The sequence below is a fragment of the Ctenopharyngodon idella genome, chromosome 3 (genome assembly GCF_019924925.1).
Source record: "Ctenopharyngodon idella isolate HZGC_01 chromosome 3, HZGC01, whole genome shotgun sequence".
Taxonomy (NCBI): Eukaryota; Metazoa; Chordata; class Actinopteri; order Cypriniformes; family Xenocyprididae; genus Ctenopharyngodon; species Ctenopharyngodon idella.
In genome coordinates this window covers 123,679-145,678 of record NC_067222.1, presented here as the reverse complement: position 1 = coordinate 145,678, position 22,000 = coordinate 123,679, and the positions used below count along the sequence as shown (strand labels likewise).

General features: G+C 38.5%; 1 protein-coding gene and 1 long non-coding RNA gene across 3 annotated transcripts; both read left to right on the top strand.

The window, feature by feature from the left end:
• Nucleotides 1-1,175: 1,175 nt before the first annotated feature.
• Nucleotides 1,176-4,569, top strand: LOC127509149 (uncharacterized). Its single transcript, XR_007929156.1, has 3 exons — nt 1,176-1,360; nt 3,950-4,030; nt 4,141-4,569. It is a non-coding gene; the product is annotated as an uncharacterized LOC127509149 (long non-coding RNA).
• A 3,980-nt stretch (nt 4,570-8,549) lies between these two features.
• Nucleotides 8,550-17,821, top strand: LOC127509730 (uncharacterized). 2 transcript variants are annotated; one of them, XM_051888649.1, is made up of 9 exons: nt 8,555-8,752; nt 9,127-9,453; nt 9,608-9,682; nt 14,407-14,457; nt 14,558-14,632; nt 14,904-14,932; nt 15,026-15,100; nt 15,247-15,318; nt 15,506-17,821. In XM_051888649.1, exons 1-9 carry the CDS (start codon nt 8,692-8,694, stop codon nt 15,542-15,544), a joined length of 804 nt encoding a protein of 267 aa, XP_051744609.1. In that variant the 5' UTR covers nt 8,555-8,691; the 3' UTR covers nt 15,545-17,821. The 2 variants fall into 2 exon arrangements, with proteins under 2 accessions (XP_051744610.1, XP_051744609.1); XM_051888650.1 differs by lacking the exon at nt 14,407-14,457 and having other exon boundaries at nt 8,550-8,752.
• Nucleotides 17,822-22,000: the final 4,179 nt, after the last annotated feature.

The following is a 22,000-nucleotide window of genomic DNA, read 5'->3' as shown; positions in this document are numbered from 1 at the left end:
CATGATTGGTTGTGTTAAGTGAATCACTGAATCACCCTGAAATGACTGGACACTGATGAAGCTTAGATCTGATTCTCTGAATCTGACTAGACTCTGATGAAGGTCAAATCTGCTTCTCCTGATTCACTGAATTACCCTGAATCTGACAGGACTCTGATGAAGGTCAGATCTGATTCACTGAATCAGTCTGAATCTGACAGGACACAGATGAAGCTCAGATCTGACTCTCCTGATTCACTGAATTTCCCTGAATCTGACAGGACTCTGATGAAGGTCAAATCTGACTCTCCTGATTCACTGAATTACCCTGAATCTGACAGGACTCTGATGAAGATCAAATCAGATTCACTGAATCAATCTGAATCTGACTGGACTCTGATTAAGGTCAGATCAGATTCACTGAATCACTCTGAATGTGACAGGACACTGATAAAGCTCAGATCTGATTCTCCTGATTCACTGAATCATTCTGAATCTAGCGGGACTCTGATGAAAGCACTTTAAGGTTGAGATCATATTCTCAGACATTTCTGTCAAGGCTCCAGGAGTCAGTACAGGTTTAACAGAATCAGCTTTATCTCTCCAGCGCTTTATACAGTACAGACTCATTCAGAGCAGCTTCAGTGTAATAAACAGCACAATAATGATTCAGTTCAATTCTGCTGTAAATAAGCTCTAAAAGACAATAGTGTCATTATTCAGATCAGTTCAGATCAGTGTTATGAGTTCAGTTCATAAGCAGCTCTCCTGAAGACAGCAGTGTTCATATTCATCATTTTCATCAAGGTTTTCCCAAAGTCTGTCAGAATGTTTGTGATTCTCATTGCTTTAATATTTTGTAAACTGTTGCTGAAGTAAATCTATGCTATGCTAAATGTGATTTTTTTTTTTTAATGATTATTTTTGAAAAATCATGAAATTGTTATTTCTAATCAGTTAAGATGAACTTTAATGAAACGGTTATTGTGATTTTTTTTTTTTTTTTTTTTTTTTTTTTACTGCCCATTTTACTGCCCAAATAAAAATGAACCATGTGACTAGGTTCATGTCTTGTTGCGATGTATTTATTCAGTGTCTCTGTACAGACAGATGAAGTGTTTAATGGGCCTTTAGCAGGAGTGTCAGTGCGTCAGATCAAAAAGTGTCCGGCAGGTGGCGCCAAACACTCACCGATGACATTTGATCTTCCGCTTCTGAGTTCGCGCCTAAAGCTGAACGCTGCAGCCTGTTGTTCCTTCAGGTTTTCTTGACCAGTTCCTCGTCGCATTTCATATAAAGAGCATGATTTATAGATGTTTTATGGCGTGTTTGTTTTTAAGAAGCGTTATTTTGGACTATATCCGCATGAGCGCATCTGCAGGTAAAATATCTTAACAGGAACTCACCGGTGTCGGTGTATTATTAATGTCAAATCTTACCCTGCCATCACCTGAGATGTTGCTGGAGTTGTTATCTGTGAAAAGTTTGTCACATTTACGAAAGCTTCTATGAATTTGTTTTCCGTCTAAAAGCTTTTTCACCTCGTACGGTCAGTTGCTATAAAAAGTGCTAGGCTATGTTTACAATATGCTTCTATGCTTTCATAGGAGTTATGCAGTAGGGTGAAGTCAGCAAAAGTGGGACTTTTTATTTGTAAACTGTATATTTAATACAGATTAATCTTTTGTATTGATGTTTTAAAACAAATGTTCAAGTTTCTTATATCTCCAGCTGGTTTTTGAAGACTGTCATGATGCAGCTGATACCTTTCGTGTCTCTGAGAAACACGGTGACATTTCGTTACAATGATTCAGTGACCCTTAAAGATTATTATTTTGCATTTTGCAATTTCTAAAATTGTATAATTACATCGGTACTCTCATGATATTATTATGCAATTATAATCGCAGGCAGCAGGTACCATATCCCTCGTCAGCATTAAATGGTCAGTGCTAAAGGTGCACGCGGGCAAAAGGGCATTTGATTTAATTACCCTCTAAAACACTAGATGCCATAAAACGACGCCACAGCGATTTCGTCAATTGAGTTTCACTGTTTGCGCGTGGAAATCCGGCTGATTCTTGACGCGCTCGTGAGCATCATCATGATTCTGCTCTAATCTGATGGAACAGGCCTGGACAGCGCGTGCATAATTATTATGCACGTTGATTTTCTGATCATATTTTTTCCAAGCACATTGTACCAATTCCAAACCACAGCAATGGTGACAGATTGAAATATAGATTCGGATCTCCTCCGAAAAGGTTTTAAGAAACATTCCGAATCATTAATGTTTGTCTGTATTTTAAAAATATAAAACATATTTCAGCGACAGTGTATTTATTGAACGAAAATACATTTGATCAAAATAGTACAAACTTTGCTCAAAATGTCGTTTTGAACAAGTATTAACTTATTCTGCAAAACAATGCTCATTGGTTCTCACCTTCGTCACAGATTGCGACATGCCGTGTTTCAGTGGATTGACATTTGAAATGAGTGCGCGCTTTCACGGAGAGAAGCCGGATTCATCATATTTTCATGGATTAATGAGTTAAATTCTGCTCTGTACCCTATAAAAAACTATTACCGCCAGAGAAGACTGACTGGAACTCATCATCATTTGAACTACTTTTGGTACCACTTTTGACATTTTTCGCAAATAATAAATTATTGTGATTACGCTTGTTTGTCTGTCATTCTTTTATTTATATTAGTAGGTAGTTTAAAGAAATGGTTATGGGTAGGTTTAGGGGTAGGTGTAGGATTAGTGGCTCAAAATGTCGTTTTAATGTTATATTTTTACTAAAATTGTCATTTTCCTACACATTTCTGCCCATTATGTTTTATTCTTTTAACATTCTGTATAAAATGGGTAGGTTTAGGTTCGGGATGGGGTTTAGGGATCTTACATTTATCTACAAAACGATAAAAGGGAAATTATACATATATCTTTAAGACATGATAAGATTCGTAAATATTTTACGTTTTTTTTCGCTGTAAAAACGTAAGTATTTTTACGTTTTAGTGCCATAATTACGTAAATATTGTACGTTTTAGCACCTTTCTAAACGTACAAAAATGTACGTTTTGTATCTTTGAAAGTTACGTATTAATACCTACGTATTAACAATGAGACCAGGCTGTGATATCAGTGCCGTAAACCATGTCGTAACACTTATCGAGGGTGTCGCGACTTTCAAATTTGAATCATAGCGAGCGCGAGCTTTGACTGTGACTGTCGCTGTAGCTGAGAATGAAGATGAAGATCGATGGATAAAGGGCTGAATTTGGATCTGTTACTTACAAACATATGGATTCTAAAGATTTGGAGTACAGTGAACAAATAAAATGGGTGTGATTTGTGAATTTATGTTGTGTTTTGGTGTATCTTAAGGTTGTATTGTCAGTCACTGCATAGGAGAAAACACCTTCTGTGTCTCACAGCAAACAAACTAAATATTACAAAATGGTTAAACAATTACAGAAAATTTATTCATAAGGTTTTAAACTGTAGTCTTGTTTAACATTATGCAATCCTCCGAAACGAGCAGCACAAGTCACGAACAGAAATGTTATTTCATATTAAGTAGATGAGTAAACTGCTTTCAATAAATTCGACTAAAAACATCGTTAAATCATTAAAGCCACGATATTTAATATTAATACATGGAAATTCATATACATTCACACTTTACGTTACATGATTTACGTTTTTATTGCTGTTAATACGTAAGTATTTTTACGTTTTAGTCCTCTAAATACGTCAATGTTGTACGTTTTTGTGTGTATGAAAACGTAAGTAAATGTACGTGTGGTAGAACCACAGTTTACGTAAAAATACACACGTTTTCTCATGAGATCACGTTGATCTGTCTGTAAATGCTTCTTCAATAACTGTTCATAGTTTAATCCCCTTGACTTCAGTCATGTCCAGTTTCTCTTCTTCTTCCACACATGTTTCCTGCAGTGATTGTGATTATTGTTGAGATGGCAGTGTTTGCTGCTCCTACTGTGATTCTTCTTCAGATCATCTGTGCAAGAAGAGCTGGTGAGTTTGAGCTTCACACAATCTGATGATTCACACTCATCTGATCTGGAACAATCTGCAATCATGGTAAAAACACATACGAGAGGTCAGTCCATGCTTTTATTTTGCAGGGAGGAAGGACTCGCAGCACCCAGAGGAAATAGAGATGCCTACAATATTACAATAAAATACTGCTGAGTTTGGAGACAATCTGAAACAAGATTTAAGTCAAGTGAAGTCACCTCAAAGCAGCTTTACAGCAGTAACAGGAAAAATAATGCTTTGTTTGTCAAATATGTCATTGTTCAGCTTAAGTCAGTTATTTTGATTAAAATAGCAAAGACTTACAGAGGACTGTTCACTGTTTTATTTATTTCTTCTTCTCAGAAAACAGAAAAAATCATCTGAGCACCCTGAAGAAATAGTGATACCATCAAGTTTAGATTCAAATATTTTTGCAAATAACAGGCAAGATATTTGCGTTTAGTGTTGAATGTCATTTTCTTGTGGTTCGTTTATAAACTGCTTTGAATACAATATTAAATACAGCAATAGACAGACTCAGACTGTTTGTGTGATCATCTCTCTGTTCTGTGTGTTGAAGATGATTTGGTGATTCTCCATCGTTTTATTTTGGATGATTGCTACTAATTTTCTTAATAAAACCTCTTTCCTGAGATGTTTGTTACAAATATAGTGATTCCCCTTCATGAGCTCATAATGTGAGGATGTCAAACTGACGCAAAGATAAACTAATAATGAAATGATTCATTCATGTTCATAATGATTCACATAACTTTATTGTGGTTAGTTCAGAAATCCACTTTGATAAACGAATGATGAACTGATAATATAACTTTAACACACTTCACATTCTCTCACAGCAAAGTTATTGGGATTGGAATTATTTTTGAAATACTTATAGATATTGGCCAAAAATAAAGTTTGTTTGAGTATAAAGATATTTGCTACATCAGAGATTGTGTCGACAAACTGTGTGTTAATACAGTATAACACTACAGTACAGACACAGCTTCGAAGGCCACGCAGGTCAGACCAAGGGCTGATAAATGGGAAGGTCTAGCCTACGGAGGACTGTTGTTGTCATCTAGCAACTGTGACAGCGGCAGTAACGTTTTTACTGGACCTTTTGAAATCTATATATTTTTATTTTTACATTTTTATTTGAGTAATTAGAACCAAATACTTACATTTAGTAATGTAATGTAATTTTTACAACTTTTACAAATGTTATCTAACAAGATCTGCTCTGTAAAGACTCGTTATCGTTAGGTGTCAGCCAGTAGACGGTTTAGTTAAATCCATGACAGCCCAAAGTAGTTGTTTTTATCATTAAAACAACTTTAATTGTTGTTAGCAGGTCCTCAACCCAAACACATGCTCTACACTTCACCACAATGGAAACCCCCAAAAACACTAAACTCTTTTAAACATGATCATAAAACAACATTAAACATTAGTCTCCCAATTTTATCATCTTGATTAAAAAAAAGCAGAACATAACATTGTATTTCAAGATTTAATCTCCCTCTCCAGCCCTGTGCAAAGCATGATGGGAAGGGGAAACTGTTCCTAGTTTCTTTAATGCTATTTTAACACAACTAAAATCATTTATGTACTCTCAACTCAAATGAATTAAGTGCTTGAAAAGAATCGTGTTGGATTAACTACATTTATTTAAGTAAATTGAACAAGCATCACATGTTATTTTTGGCCTAATTAACTGAAACATGTTCTTTCAAAATGAAAATATTGAGTTGAGCCAAAACTGAGCCAACTGTTTCAAGTCATTTTAACACAATGCAATTACTATGTAACTGAACTGCACATAATTCTAGACACTTAGAGCCAGATTTACTAACAGCTTAAAAAAACTACTGTCTGGATTTACTAAAGACACGCAGTGAGAAATTAGCGCTGAAAAGACGTGGACTGAGTTGTTTTTGCGGCTGACCTTATCAAATATGCATTTGTAGGAGTTTCCCTTTCAGACACAAAATTAATGGGAGGAGAGTATTTAAACTAATCACACAACGCGATTTACTAATGTTTGCGCTCGTCAATTTACTGGTATTTGCACCATTATTTAACGCTCAAAAAAGTGTGTCTTAACCCATTTTGTGACATGGCTGCAGTTGTTGCTGCTAGGAGGAGAGAGAGAGAACAGAGAAAGAAGGGAGAAAATATTTTCCACTCATATTAATTTCTTTGGGATGCCAGAGGAAGACGTTATTCGAACACATATATGTGTACGTGTTTGTCAGATTACATGTAACAAGTTGCGCCTATGATGACCCGCATGATGAGCATAAGCTCTGCTTATTAGCGACCCAACACTAATTTGCGCTGCTCTTGTTAGATTGTGTTGGTCATTATGTAAATGATTTGACTGCGTCTGAATTCTTTAATGTGCGCGTCAACAGTAGATCACGCGCAAAACTTGCCACTCCCAGTGGTGCATTTGTGGAATTGAGCGCTCTTGCTAATTTGCCCCGTTTAGTAAATCTGGCCCTTAAATTGTTCTTTCTCCCAGTGGCAATCAGCTGAAGTGATTTCAGTCAGTACAACAAACAGACAGTATCGCGAGAACAAACAGTGCTGTTTTTCTGTTTTCATAAATGAACATGCACTAATACACTGACAATTTCATTGCTTTTTCAGATTTAAAAACATTTAAAACATGTACTTCGAAGCATACTTCAGCCATCCAAGTCTGCACAAAGAATTTTTGTCATCAGGAGAGTTCGCAGACATCCGCACTCCCCAGCCCAATTTTTGTGACTGCGCAGACAAAAGACATGAACTTATCTATTGGCTTTATATCATATCGAGTCACTTTCAGCTGTCACTTTGGCACGAGGCCCGTGCAGTCACACACTTCACACAGCCCTTGTGATCACTCTGCATTTGTGCAACATTTGGGGCAAAATAAAAATTCAATGATATACTTCAAAAGCATACAGTTTGCTCTCTTAATCACTCTCGTGGTACTTTGAAGTCATACAGCGATCGGTCTGTGCAGCGCCGCTTCGAGTCCAACAAGCCTAATCATTTCTGTATCCAGTACAGAACCTATAGGATGTTGCACAAAATATGAACAGATCGCTCTTTGAGACAACTCGTTGTTCCCGAGTCATATTAAAGATTTGTTCAAAATGAACTAATCGTTCATGATCGACCCATCACTTTTGGGTTAAAGTTCAGTTTATTAAAGAGGCAAAGCTTGCTCATGTTAACTGAAAATACAGCGTTCAGTGACACACAGCAGCCCACATAGAGAAAAAAGAGGAAGTGACATCAGAATGATTGAGAATCCACACCCATCTAAACCGGGTTCAGAGATGATCACTGCTCGATGTGGTTAAACTAACCCTGTGGTTCTCACACCCACTAGTAACATGTTTCCAAACCTCAACATTGAGTCACAGCTCTGAAAACACAACTGCTATAAATAATTCACTATTTTAGTTACAGAAATGTGGAACGGCTGTTATTTCAATGTTGTAAGAAAGTCTTGACTCTGGAATAGATGCAAAACATCACTGTAAAACTTCATACAGACACAGTTTAATAGTGATTATATGAAATAATCTGCATGATGATATAATGATCCATAATCATCAGAGATACAACAAACCAATGACCTTTATATGTTCTCTCATTATTTTATGGTTGGGCAATAATTCACTTTCTTTTTTTATGTGTTCATTTGCTGTACAGTTTTTTTTTCTTCTTGTCAATACATCTTTGAAAACAGCAATCATGAGTCTAATGTGATTTGTCATGTAAAAATCTGATGCAAAGTTTTTTTTTTCCTTTTTAAAAATATTTTTACTTACAAAAAACATTCTTTTTCAGCAATTTCTAAATATAAATTATTATATATATATATATATATATATATATATTCCTGCCACTGCTTTCTCAGATGGGCTTGGACTGAATCCTCTTGTGGACGCTTGTTTTAAGTGCTGTTTCTGAAACTAGGCCATACAGACTGAAAACATAAACTGGACACTAGAAATACGTCATGAAGCTCAGTTCGAGTCCAAAAACACAGCAATCCTTACATACGTGTGACTTTCAAAGTTTTAATAGGCTGCAGAAAGCATCTCTCAAGCGCTTTAAGCAGCAAACCCTCTCAGCTCCTGACGCAGTAACTTTCCCAGAAGACAGTTAATATCTGCTTTAGAGACGCTCATGTAGTGTGTGAAAATACTTTCTGTTTGACCAAACTGGAGATGATGCTAATAATTACTTTAAAAACTGTTATGTAATTCATTTTCTAAAAGTGAGTTATGGTGGATAACTTTTCAGTAGCAAAACAAGTTTATTACTAATAATTTAATGATTTTAATGCCATGCAGGAAACAGCTAAAAAAAGAAAGAAGTGAAACTATCAGTGATGCACTCATGTGCAAAAGTCTATAGATTGTGTTCAGATCAGATGTGTGTTGAGCCAGTGTGGTTAACAATATATACACTTCTCACACTGAACAACAAGTTTCACACAAACGTGTCACTATATATCAACTCTAGCTGGATTTCAACACACAGTTGGTCAGATTAGAGGAAGTTCACAACCACAGGAGGAGCTGATAGTGTTTAGAGGAAGAGCTGTAACTATATGTAATGAAGAGAAAGACTGACAGAAACAGAAAATGGCTGATAAGTGTGATCTGTGTCTGCTGGGACTGATCATTCTCTCTTCACTTCTCACAGGTAAAGAAATCTGGATTTTCTCTAAAGACATTTAGTGGAATTAGTCTGGAAAGAGTTGATTTGAACATGCTCAGTTTATTCTTGCACACATTCACGTTGTGATCTCAGAGTTGTGTATTGATACATACAGATCATACTGTATTATTCCTGATACTGGACATAGAGTCACTCAAACATCTGATGATCAACAATTATCTTCATATTAAGAGATTTCAACAGCTCTCTGATCAAGAAAAATACTTTATTCTGGAGAGTGTGATGTTTGTGTTCATGAGGAAAAAAAACTATGATTTGAATTGTCTGCTTTTTTTATGCTGGTATATTTTATTTATTTATTAATATGTATCATAATGATCATATGTTCTGTGTTTCAGGTTCCAGTGGAGTGGATGATGAGAATGTGTTCATCAGTTCTGGTAAAAATGTCCGTCTGCCCTGTAATAATGCTCTTTCTGACTGCAACTCAACTACATGGATCTATAACAGTATCAGACATTCAGCAGCAGTTGAACTGATTACTTTAGGGATAAAGAAGAAAACAGAGAGACATGAGAGACTGAGTCTGGGGTCTGACTGCTCTCTGAACATCAAGAACGTCACAGAAGATGATTCTGGATTATACATCTGCCAACAATGGACAGGTCCAAAAAGAGACCAAAAACAAGGACCTGATGCACGTGTTTCTCTGCATGTTCTTCATGGTCAGTGTTTCTGTGAATTATATGTTCAATTTAAAAGGACGACATTCCACATGTTCACAAAACTCCTTTAAACTCACACTCACAAAAGCTTTTGAAGGAATTGAAACCTGGTGGCAAAAAATGTTTAATCTGAACTAACATTCATCCTTCACAGCTGAAGATGATTCAACGACAGCAGTGATTCCAGTCCACATCACAAACTCAACTAGAAACACACCAGAAACTACAGGTACATCATCACTGTCTCTCTCACATCACTGCTTTACTGTGTATAACGCTAGAGTTATCTTGTGTGTAAACTAATTAAATTATGATCGTCATAGTCTACAGTATGATGGATGTTCAGCTGTTGGTTTAGTTTCATTTTCATTTTCTTTTAGTACCTCTGTGAAGTTGGCACCCCATAAAACGATCCCCAAAACTATGCCATTCGTTTGTGCTGATTTGTGCCGCGAAAACGAACGTTTGTGCTGGTTTGGTGTTCGAGATACTGAGCGTTATTTTTTTTTGGTTGTGTGACGTCATTCTCCATCCCATGTCGTTCAAATCTCTCCAAACCGGTGCCGTTCGTTTGTGCTCGATTTGTGCTGGTTTGTGCCGTTAAAAGAAACACTGTAAGTGATTATCTTTTTTTAAAAAATAATGATAAAACCCAATCTCCACCCAATGTCATCTTAATCACTCCAAAACTGGCATCGTTCGTTTGTGTCCTTTTGTGCTTGATTTAGGAACAGTTACATCAGTCCTAAATCGTTACCGGCGCTGTTGCTTTGAGACGGTTTTGTGGCCTTGAAATTACAATAATGTGTTTCCCCTTGACATAACAAGTCTCTGGGACAGTAATGCAGGCAAGCCATTAAAGTAATAAATACGCAAAATATGTTTGACTTAAATAATTTACAGATTTTATTTTTTGTTGTGAGGCGCGGCGCTACACAAGTCAGGAAACCGAGATGAGAAGCGCATCCTGTAGTTTCATTTACGTTCTGTTTTCATAGTGAGCGCACAAATAAAAGTCAACACTTTGTGGCTGTGAATATTGTCTTACTTTTATCTGTGTGATCAAAAATAATGGAGTAGACTATTTAACACTGTTCTATCTATCTATCTATCTATCTATCTATCTATCTAGCAACCGCATAGCAACACCCTAACAACCACCCAGAATACCTTAGCAACCACATAGCAACACCTTTGCAACATTGTTTTGGTAACTAAAAGGTATTGTATTTTTCTTACATTCAATATTTTTATGTTAAAGGAAGCCTGTAGGGAGGGGGTGCCACTTTTTCTTTTGTAATGTTTATCCCTGTTTTTGGTTAGCCAGGGAGTGGAGGGAAGCCTATGTTGTTTATTTCCTTTCTTTTTTTCTGCATAGGTCATTTAGTTCTCCTTCTAACAGTTAGTAATTCTTTTGTTTGTTGTTTTGGCTAGCCCCTCTCCTGAAGACTGTTTGCTTCCATTTTTCCCCTGCCTTTATTTTGTATCATTGTGTGGTTCATTCACATTTCTGGGGCAGAGGACTGAAGGGAACCCTCCACGTTCTTTGGTTTTGTTTCTCCTTCTAATTTAATTTTACCCTGCTACTGTCTCCCAACCCTAGACTGGAGAACTTGTAACACCCGAGTACCCTAGCAACTGCATAGCAACACCTTAGCAGACAACCAGAGTACCTTAGCAACCGCATTGCAACAGCTTAGCAACCACTTAGAATACGTTAGCAACCGCATAGCAACCACCCCAAGTACCCTAGCAACCACATAGCAACACCCTAACAACCACCCAGAATACCTTAGCAACCACATAGCAACACCTTTGCAACTACCCCGAGTACCCTAGCAACTGCATAGCAACACCTTAGCAGACAACCAGAGTACCTTAGCAACCACATAAAACCCTTGCAACCACTCAGAGTACCCTAGCAACCACATATCAACACCCTAGCAACCACCTTGAGTACCCTAACTCCATCTATATCTATCAATCTATCTAATGCTTCCTATCTATCTATCTATCTATCTATCTATCTTTCAAAACTACTAAACTAAAACTTAAACTTTCAAACTTCAAACTTTTAAAACTATTTCAAACTTTCTGATCTGGCTTTTCAAGCCAACTTAAAGTGTGTCTTGATGAACTTTTTTTTTTATCTAGTTATAATTGTTATTTTATTTAAAGAAAACTGCCTTTGCCTATAGGCTATCTATCTATCTATCACCCTAGCAACTACATAGCAACACCCTAGCAACCACCCCGAGTACCTTAGCAACCGCATAGCAACACCCAAGCAACCACCCCAAGTACCTTTGTGACCACATAGCAACAACCTAGAATACCTTAGCAACCGCATAGCAACACCATAGCAACCACCCAAGTACCTTAGCAACTGCATAGTAACACCCTAACAACCACCCAGAATACCTTAGCAACTGCATAGCAACACCTTAGCAACCATTCCGAATACGTTAGCAACGGCATAGCAACCACCCCAAATACCGTAGCAACCACATATCAACACCCTAGCAACCACCTTGGGTACCCTAACTCTATCTATCTATCTATCTATCTATCTATCTATCAAAACTACTAAACTAAAACTTAAACTTTCAAACTGAAAACTTTCAAGCTTCAAGCTTTTAAAACTACTTCAAACTTTCTGATCCAGCTTTTTCAAGCCAACTTAAACTTTGTCTCGACAAACTTTATCTAGTTATTATTGTTATTTTATTTAAGAAAACAGTCTTCACCTGTAGGCTACTTTACATGGACAGAGATTAAAGTGTTTGTTTTGTATCGCGTTATTCATTTTGCAGTTAGATGATGAAATAATCTGAGCATAAGCCATTCAAGATTCCTCAAGGCCTGTTAGTCGCAGCATGTTATCTTTCTCTGCGGAAGATGTGAAGATGTGTTAAAATGTTATACTCGCGCTCCTGTGAGTTTCTTGATTGAACAATAATTAATAAAAAATTCACTTCTCTGGCGTGTCTAACACATGTTTAATTAACCTGTAAATTGTCCTGCACACGTGATCTTTTATTCAGTCTCAGAGCACATATCTTTTCTTCATATAGGCAGACTTTCCTACTGTGCATTGTTTAACGTTTTTGAGGGGCGCAGAAACACGTTAAACATCAAATAGCTGTGTTACGAGTTTACAGATGTTAAATGGAATGAACGCAACATTTAGGTGAGATGCAACTGTTGCAGTGTGAGGAAGAACAGGCCAGACAACAAGGGTTGCAAAAATAACCCGATCTTTATTGACACGGGTGGAGAAAAGGACAATACAAGAGAAACAAACTCAAAAGAAAAAGAAACGAGGGTGTCGCCAAACAAAAGAAATAATCAAAACAAAACCCCATTAACTAGCGCCCACACCCCTAAACTAACTACCAAAAATAAAATGTAGAAACAAAACCGAAAACTTCGGCGTATACGACGCCTTAACTAAACTTACTACATAAATAACCAAAAGTACAATGGAGGCGAACACCCCCCCCCACACTAACTAACATAAATCACTAACTAACAAATCGAGCCGTCATTCACTACAATTGTCAAGAAGGTTGAGATTAACACCGAGTAGGGCTGTACATAACAAAGGGATCATTATTTCCCAATCAAGACCGAATCAAGTGGTTAACTTCACACCAGCATACGAATGCGCACATACAATGAATACGTGAAACTTGTATCACGCTCTAACTCCATCAGATTAACTATTACACGAGTGCATCAAACAACTCACAGAATACTGTCTCAGTAAACCACAGACTAAGTGAACGGCTCAAAGACACGTAGGTTGGCTGAGTGCTTCTGGCTCGACAAAGGTGAGTGAGGTCCGAAGCCCAAACGCTCACTGCAGATGGACGCCGCCAAAAGCCCTTTAAACAATCAGCAACCCGCAGATTGGCAGAACGCTGGTCGTGACGTCAGAGCGTCATGACATCACGATGATTGCTGGTCTTCCGGTCCAATAAGATCAACCTAAAACAACTCGATGGATAGATAACATGAGAGGGAGAAAACAAAATACAATACAAAACATACATGGAACGTAACAGCTGTTTAATATATTTGAACATTTAACATGCAATTATATAGTATTTTATTATAATTATTTAATCAAATATCTGTCCCAGTACTATACAGTAGCACACTATATAGTACTGGTTACAGAAGTAGGCAGGTAACATGTAGGCCTATATGTGTTTGTAACAATATCTGACACAAATTTATGTTCATTTAAGAAGGGTCGTAGTTACTTTTTAACGGCACAAATTAAGCACAAACAAACAGCACCATTTTGGAACGATTTAAGATGACGTGGGGTGGATTGATTTTTTTTTTTTTTCTTGTTTTTTTTTACTAGGCCTATTATTATTATTCCAAGTCATTCTTTTAACGGCACAAACCAGCACAATCCGAGCACAAATGGACGGCACCGGTTTGGAGCGATTTGAACGATATGGGGTGGAGAATGACGTCACATGACCAAAAAAATAACGCTCAATATCTCGAACACCAAACCAGCACAAACGTTCGCTTTTGCGGCACAAATCAGCACAAACGAATGGCATAGTTTTGGGGATAATTTCGTTTTATGGGGTGCCAACTTCACAGAGCTACTTTACCTTTGTTTCTCACTGTTTTCCAAATGTTCATGTGTTTCCTTTTGTTGTCATGGTTACTAAGTATGTTTTCATTGGTTGTCGTGGTTATTCATCGTTTCATTGTTATCACTCACCTGTTCTGATCTAGTTCATTAGTTCAGTATGAACTGCCTTCACTGAGTTCAGTTCATTGTCTGCTGTTGTACTGTATGTGCCTCAGCAAACAGTTTTGTTACGTTGTTTTTGTGCTGGATTACTTTAAGCTGCTAAAAGATCTGATACACCTCACCTCGTCTTTCTCCTCGTCCTTTGTGATACAATGATGAATCCTTTACAGCTCAAGATGATACAAGAACAGCAGTCACAAACTCAACTACAAACACACAAGGTATCATCACATTCCCATGACCAATCGCTTTTGTCTTTGTCTGTAATTGTCTCCAGTCGTCTCTGTCCGTCTCTGACTCTGAGCTCGATCTCTTCTTCAGTCGCAGTGATTTCTGTCGCTGCAGTCGCTGTTTTCCTTCTTGCTGTTCTCTGGCTGATCTGCAGAAAAACAGCTGGTGAGTTTCAGATTTACTCCTTTAGAACAACTAAAAACAGTTCAGATCTCACTGTAATGATGAGCAAACGATCACATGTTCAGATTGAGTGTATCATAGAAACATGTGCATTATATCAAATTATCAAACAGAAGTTTATTCCTGCTGAGAATTCCTGTAATGTCAATCTCAAAGAGTTATCAAGTCAAATTTATCATTCATTTTAATGCTTCAACAACATTTTATTGTTACATTCTGTGTCTTTCATGTGTGTTTTATCATAAATTCTCAGATAATAAAAGAGGGACAGTCGACTCTGCGGTGAGTTCAGTAATGCAGTGATTTAGATCTGATCACTGTCTTTAAAGCTCAATAAAGTGTCATTCATGCAGTTTTTCTGTTTGTTGTCTGAAGGTCAAAGATGAGAATGAACATAAAGGGACGTATGAGACGATCAACACGTCCATTCCTCCTGCTGCCAGAGCCAATGTGAGTCAACTAAATCATCAAACATTACATTCACTGTCTGTTCTCTAATGTGATTTACTGAACGCTTTAGTGTTATTCTACATATTATAGTGAGAGATATGTGTCTGTTGTGTGTGTTAAACTTGATTCTCTGCATTGATGTTTAGGAGCAGACAGATGATCATGTGACTTATTCTGAGGTCACTTTCTCCAATAAAAAGCCAGTAAAATCAGTGGATGTGAGTAGATACCAGCACTTTCCCTTCTTCTTCATCACTGTCCACTGACCAATCCTATTCAGAGAAAATCACTCATCTTCTCTCATCTATACGCTGCTGAAATGAGTTTGACTCTCAGATAAATGAAGCTTGTGCTCTAATAATAATAATAATAATCAATATTAATGGACAGAATCTGTTCTTTCAGGATCATATTGATACAGTGACTTATGCTGCCATCAGATGAACAGAAGATGAACCGCAGGATGAACTTTACGCCTCTGTGAACAAGAAGAAGACCTTCACAAATAAACATTAATCATGAATCAGATCATGAGCTCAACATATCAGGAGCAGACGGGACGTTTGGAAGAATTATACTGTGTATTTGTATGTCAACAAGCAGATATTTGTTGAATGTCCCGTAAATATATAAATGAGGTTTATTGTGATCTATAATCTGGTCTGAGAATCTCATCTACACTATATTGCCAAAAGTTTTGGGACGCCTGCCTTTACATGCACATGAACTTTAATGACATCCCATTCTTAATCCGTAGGGTTTAATATGGAGTTGGCCCACCCTTTGCAGCTATAACAGCTTCAACTCTTCTGGGAAGGCTTTCCACAAGGTTTAGCAGTGTTTTTATGGGAATTTTAGACCATTATAGAAGCACATTTGTGAGGTCAGGCAGTGATGTTGGCGAGAAGGCCTGGCTCACAGTCTCCGCTCTAATTCATCCCAAAGGTGTTTTATCGGGTTGAGGTCAGGACTCTGTGCAGGCCAGTCAAGTTCAGTCAACTTGCTCATCCATGTCTTTATGGACCTTGCTTTGTGCACTGGTGCGCAGTCATGTTGGAACAGGAAGGGGTTATCCCCAAACTGTTCCCACAAAGATGGGAGCATGAAATTGTCCAGAATGTCTTGGTATGCTGAAGCATTAAGAGTTCCTTTCACTGGAACTAAGGATTCAAGCCCAACCCCTGAAAAACAACCCCACACCATAATCCCCCCTCCACCAAACTTTACACTTGGCACAATGCAGTCAGGCAAGTACCGTTCTCCTGGCAACTGCCAAACCCAGACTTGTCCATGGGTTTGCCAGACAGAGAAGCGTGATTGGTCACTCCAGAGAACACGTCTCCACTGCTCTAGAGTCCAGTGGCGGCGTGCTTTACACCACTGCATCCGACGCTTTGCATTGCACTTGGTGATGTAAGGCTTGGATGCAGCTGCTCGGCCATGGAAACCCATTCCATAAAGCTCTCTACGTACTGTTCTTGAGCTAATCTGAAGGCCACATGAAGTTTGGAGGTCTGTAACTATTGACTCTGCAGAAAGTTGGCGACTTCTGTGCACTGTGAGCCTCAGCATGCGCTGATCCCACTCTGTGATTTTACGTGGCCTACCACTTCATGACTGAGCTGCTGTTGTTCCAATTGCTTCCACTTTGTTATGAGACCACTAGCAGTTGACCGTGGAATATTTAGTAGTGAGGAAATTTCACGAATGGACTTATTGCACAGGTGGCAACCTATCACAGTACCACGCTTGAATTTACTGAGCTGCTGAGAGCGACCCGTTCTTTCACAAATGTTTGTAGAAGCAGTCTGCATGCCTAGTGCTTGATTTTATACACCTGTGACCATGGAAGTGATTGGAACACCTGAATTCAATGATTTGGAGGGGTGTCCCAATACTTTTGGCAATATAGTGTACTTTTTCACAATAATGGTACTTTCTCGTAATAATGAGATAATTAGATACTTTCTCGTAATGATACTTTCTCATAATTTACGTGATACTTTTTTGAAATAATGAGATGAGATACTTAAGAGTTGTTTTGACAATATAGGTTACCTACTAAACCTACTAACTATCAAAATGGATTACTGTCAAACTGCATTTAAACAGAATCATATTCAAACACGTTTTTGTATTAAGCATGCATATCTATTAAACAGAGAAATTTCATACCTTGAGCAGATGAATGATGGAGAGGAGAGCAGAATGAAAGTGCTGGAGCTGCTGGATTTGGATGGACAATCAGCCGCACTGAGCAGCTTTTATATAGAGGGTATGTGAGTGACGTCACCGTTACGCCCACTGAGTGGCAAAAAGACTGAGCGTCAGCATTGAGAAAGAGCTTAGAGATGGACTGTGAGTGAAGGCATGAAGGTCCAATAAGGGAACAGGGGCGGGGTGAATCATCATTGATGCAAGAAACTTTCCTGCATACTTTGGTTTCATACGTTTGTTCTTGTATTTACTAAGCTGAAGACAGATGATCAGAAAACTTACAAAGATAGATCCAAATCTCATTAAAAGCCATAGAATCTGCTGAAGTCTAACATGAACACGAAGACTGCATTAGTACAGACAATTTCACTTCCTGAAAAACACCATCCAGTAACAAAAGCACATCTTTGAAACGTCATTCAATAATGTTCTTTACTGGAACATTTTTCTGTTTTTATTGTATGTATTGATGCTTTGGAAATAAAACAATCATGCCACAAACTATTTTGATATTTACCTTTTTCTTGTTTTTCTTGTTCTTGTCTTTAACTGGTCATTTATTTCACACGACTCACTGGTTCTGTTTCAAAGTCTAGTGACTTGCGTCACTCCCTACATAGACAGCTTGTGTTTAAATGCTGACTATAGGCTGAAGATCTGAGAAACTGAAGACACATTAAACCACCTTCATCTGTAAAGAGACATTCACTAAATACATCACAACAAAACACACTGAACAAACATACTGTGGGCAGAAGGGTTCATAAATATCACAGTAAATGTTTTATAAAATACCATCTTAATAAGAAACCAATGACAGCAACACTAGTATAGTGTCATAGTGCCTTATATTAATGAGAGAAATGCAGTTTGAATTGTGAGAGCATTATTAGAGTGTCATTATATTGAATTTGGATGTTATTATTGAATCAAAAATAGATTCCACATGGTTTATAGAAAGGGTTAGGGTTACTCTTGAAATCATTACCAATAATGAATTTGTTATCATGATATTGAACAATGATTCTTTAATATCACATAGTTTAGCAGATTTACTGTTTATTATCACAGCTACATCATATTACACTGTCACGATCACCGTCTGTTCCTGTCAGTTCCTGGACTTCATTTCCCATAATCCTCCCTTCCAACCACATGCACACTCCACACCAATCACCAATTGCCACACACACCTGCAGATCATTACCTGGACTATTTAAGTCACACACACACACTCTCTCACCGCGAAGTCTTGATTTGCCCCGGTGATCATTTCTGAGCGTTTTCTTGTGGATTGTTTATTCTGTTACTGTTGGGCTGTTTACCCGTTGTGATTCTCTGCTGCCTGCCCTGAACTTTGCCTGGTTACTGGACTGTGTTTGCTTGCCGCCTGCCCTGATCTCCGCCTGTGACCCGATACTGTTTGTCTGCCGCCTGCCTCGACCATTGCCTGTTCCTGTTTATGTCTTTGCCTTTGCCCCTGTCTGCTTTGGTGTTTAATCTAAATAAAGCTGCAAATGGATCCCCATTCTGCTGACCCTTCATTACATACACAAAATACAGAACCACAAACTACTGAAATAACAACTTGTTCAGATGAATTAAAAGCTAAATCAGTTAGTTTAGCAAATTATATATTCTGTTATTTTTCTCAGTAATCCTCCTCTTTTCTGCAGTCAGTTTTCTTCAGTCAGACATGTACAGTCAGATCCAGTCATCAACACACACACACTTCTTACATCGAGGGCAGTGAAATGACAACACCCGTCTGGCAGATTTCTGCAGCAGTCAAAACACTTTCCTTTTTTACCTTAAAATGTCTCTAAAACACTCAACTTTATGCAGATTTGCAAACATGTATTAATAATTAAATACAAATGTAGTTAGGCTATGGGCTTAATGTTTTTCCTGCCGACCTACAATGATTCAATTATGCCATAGCAATAAATAACAACATACAGTCAAAGATATTTATCTCACCTGTAGGAGCAGAAGGTCCTGCTATGATATTAGTGAATTTCAGATAATTCAGATGACAATCCAATTATGTTTCTTAGAAATCCAGTATAAAACATTAATGAATCACACGGTTTAACCATTTAAACAAAACATATGTACTATTAAAAAAAAAGGGAAAACAAAATATGTGTAAACGTGTGGTAACAAATTGTTCAAATTTACAAAGTTAAAATGATTTTTTACAGTTTTTACAGTGGCAGCAGGGAAGATATATGGACATTTCTATTAATGTTATTTGTAGTTTTACAGACACAAATACAGAAACACAAATGTGGAAATGTCTGACTTCACATTTCAGACTTTATATATGATAATATATTGTAGATATTATTATCCCAGTTGTTTAGTTTTCAGAATGATTGTTTTCATTATCTTCTTGTGCTCCTGACTCCATTTCTCATCCAGTTCCCTTTCGAGGGAACTCGCACTGCGTCCCGAAAGGGGCGCTATGGGAACGCCCTCAGCGTGAATGCGTCTGATGCACGTGTGTCAACTAGTCCAATGGCGAGAGTGAACGTCACTGGTGGGTGACGTCACGACCAGGAAAGGATAAATACACATCCGGAAAGACTGGCTTCAGCTTTTGTGCCTCAGCAAAGCGCTCTGTGTGAAACTGTCTCTGTCTATTTATTGTTGTTTGTCCTCAAGCATTATATATTTCTAGACAGGAGTTTATTGGCGAGCAAATAGCAACTTGAGTCGTGTGTGCTTCCCTGCCCTCGCTACTATACGAGTGGGGATAGACGCGATTCATGTGTTGTTTGTTTGAGAGCAGAGCATACATGTCAGCTCTTGTATTGGGATCTGACGGTGTTCATTCATAAATTTCCCGATGTGATGCACTATCGAGATTTTTTAGCTCTGCTCCACTTGGCTTTTTTCTTTAGGGAATAAAGTCTTAAGCAATAAAGAATCTATGGCTTGGATCTTGCGTTTGCCGAGGCGACGCGTTGTTTTCGGGTCTGCAAACTGCAATAAAGAATCTAGTGGCTCTGATCTCGCGTCTGTCGAGGCGACGCGTAGATTACGGGTCTGCAAAACTGCAATGAAGATTCTAGTGGCTCTAATCTCGCGTTTGCCGAGGGGACGCGTAGATTACGGGTCTGCAAAACTGCAATAAAGAATCTAGTGGCACGGATCGCGCGTCTGCCGAGGCGATGCGTAGATTTCGTGTCTGCAAACTGCAATAAAGATTCTAGTGGCTCTCATCTCGCGTCTGCCGAGACGACGCGTAGATTTCGAGCCTGCAAAATGCAATAAAGAATCTAGTGGCACGGATCTCGCGTCTGCCGAGGCGATACGTAGATTAGGGTGTGCAGACGGCAGTTATAAATATTCAACCAATCATTCAGACCGTGTACACTTGTCTGGTGATTCATTGATGCATTTAATTTGAGGAGTTAAATGGGATATTGCCTGGTTTTTAAAAGCTATATGTCTGCACTAATAACTCTTTATTTGATGTGTGTATGGCCTATATGCATACTATATTTAGCATTTCTTTCAGACAGTATTAACTTGTCTGATAGATCATTTGCTGCATTTAATTTTTCAGGAATTAAATGGACAGTTGGCTGTAATTTAATTTTGAGAAATAAAAATAATACATATTTATCTGACTTTAAGTAGTTAGATTCATGTATTAGTTCAGCCTTTCATGTAGATCCTGACGCCAGTGGTGTTAGGCTTCTTAGGGCAGCCCCCTGCGGGGTGGAGCGGTGTACACCTCAGTATACGGTGCCCGTGCCACTTCGTTGCCCTCAGGGGACCGATCTGCTAACCCCATCACTCTCAGTGCTTTGGGGCGCAGCGGTTTCCAGCAAGCTTTGATTCAGCGCTCACACGACGTTGCATCAGTCTCGCACCCTCTGAATGAAATCTAAGGGCAGCCCCATACGGGATAGAGCGGTGTACACCTCAATATACGGTGCCCGCTCAACTTCATTGTCTGTATGGGGCCGTTCTACCAACCCTGGCACCCTTGGTGCTTCAGGGCGCAGCAGTTTCCAGCAAGCTATGACTCAGCGTTCACATGACGCTGTGTCAGGTTCGCACCCTCTGAGGAGGGTCGAAAAGCAGTCAAATGGGTTGTTTCCTGCCAGTGTATTTCAGGTCACCAAAGTGGCTGCTCTAGGTATACCAGAGACCAGCTTTGAGAGGCTGGTTCCCTTTTGTGGATTTTCTGGCAGAGTTGAGGCTTCTGCCAAATTTATCTCACTGGGCAGGCTCTGGTAATGGAACAGAAAGTAAACTCTTTTGCGAAAGGAGCTACAAAATGGGTTCCTCCTCCCAGGTTTTTAGGGCCGCTACTATTTTGTTCCAAAGAAGGATGGAGGGTTGCGTCCTATATTAGATCTTAATCATTTGAATCATTCAGTCAGGAGACTTGGGTTCAAAATGTTGACGCTAAACCAGATCCGAGGACTGGTTTGTCATGATAGTTCTAAAGGATGCATACTTCCATGTCTCTATCCTTCCACAGCATAGGAAGTTCCTCAGGTTTGTTTTCAGGGGAAAGTATACCAATATTAGGTTCTTCCATTCGGTCTAGCTCTATCACCCCACACGTTCATGAAATGCGTAGATGCAGCTCTGGCCTTGCTCAGGCTGCAGGGCATACGCATTCTGAACTGATTAGATGACTGGCTAATATTAGCGCAGTCG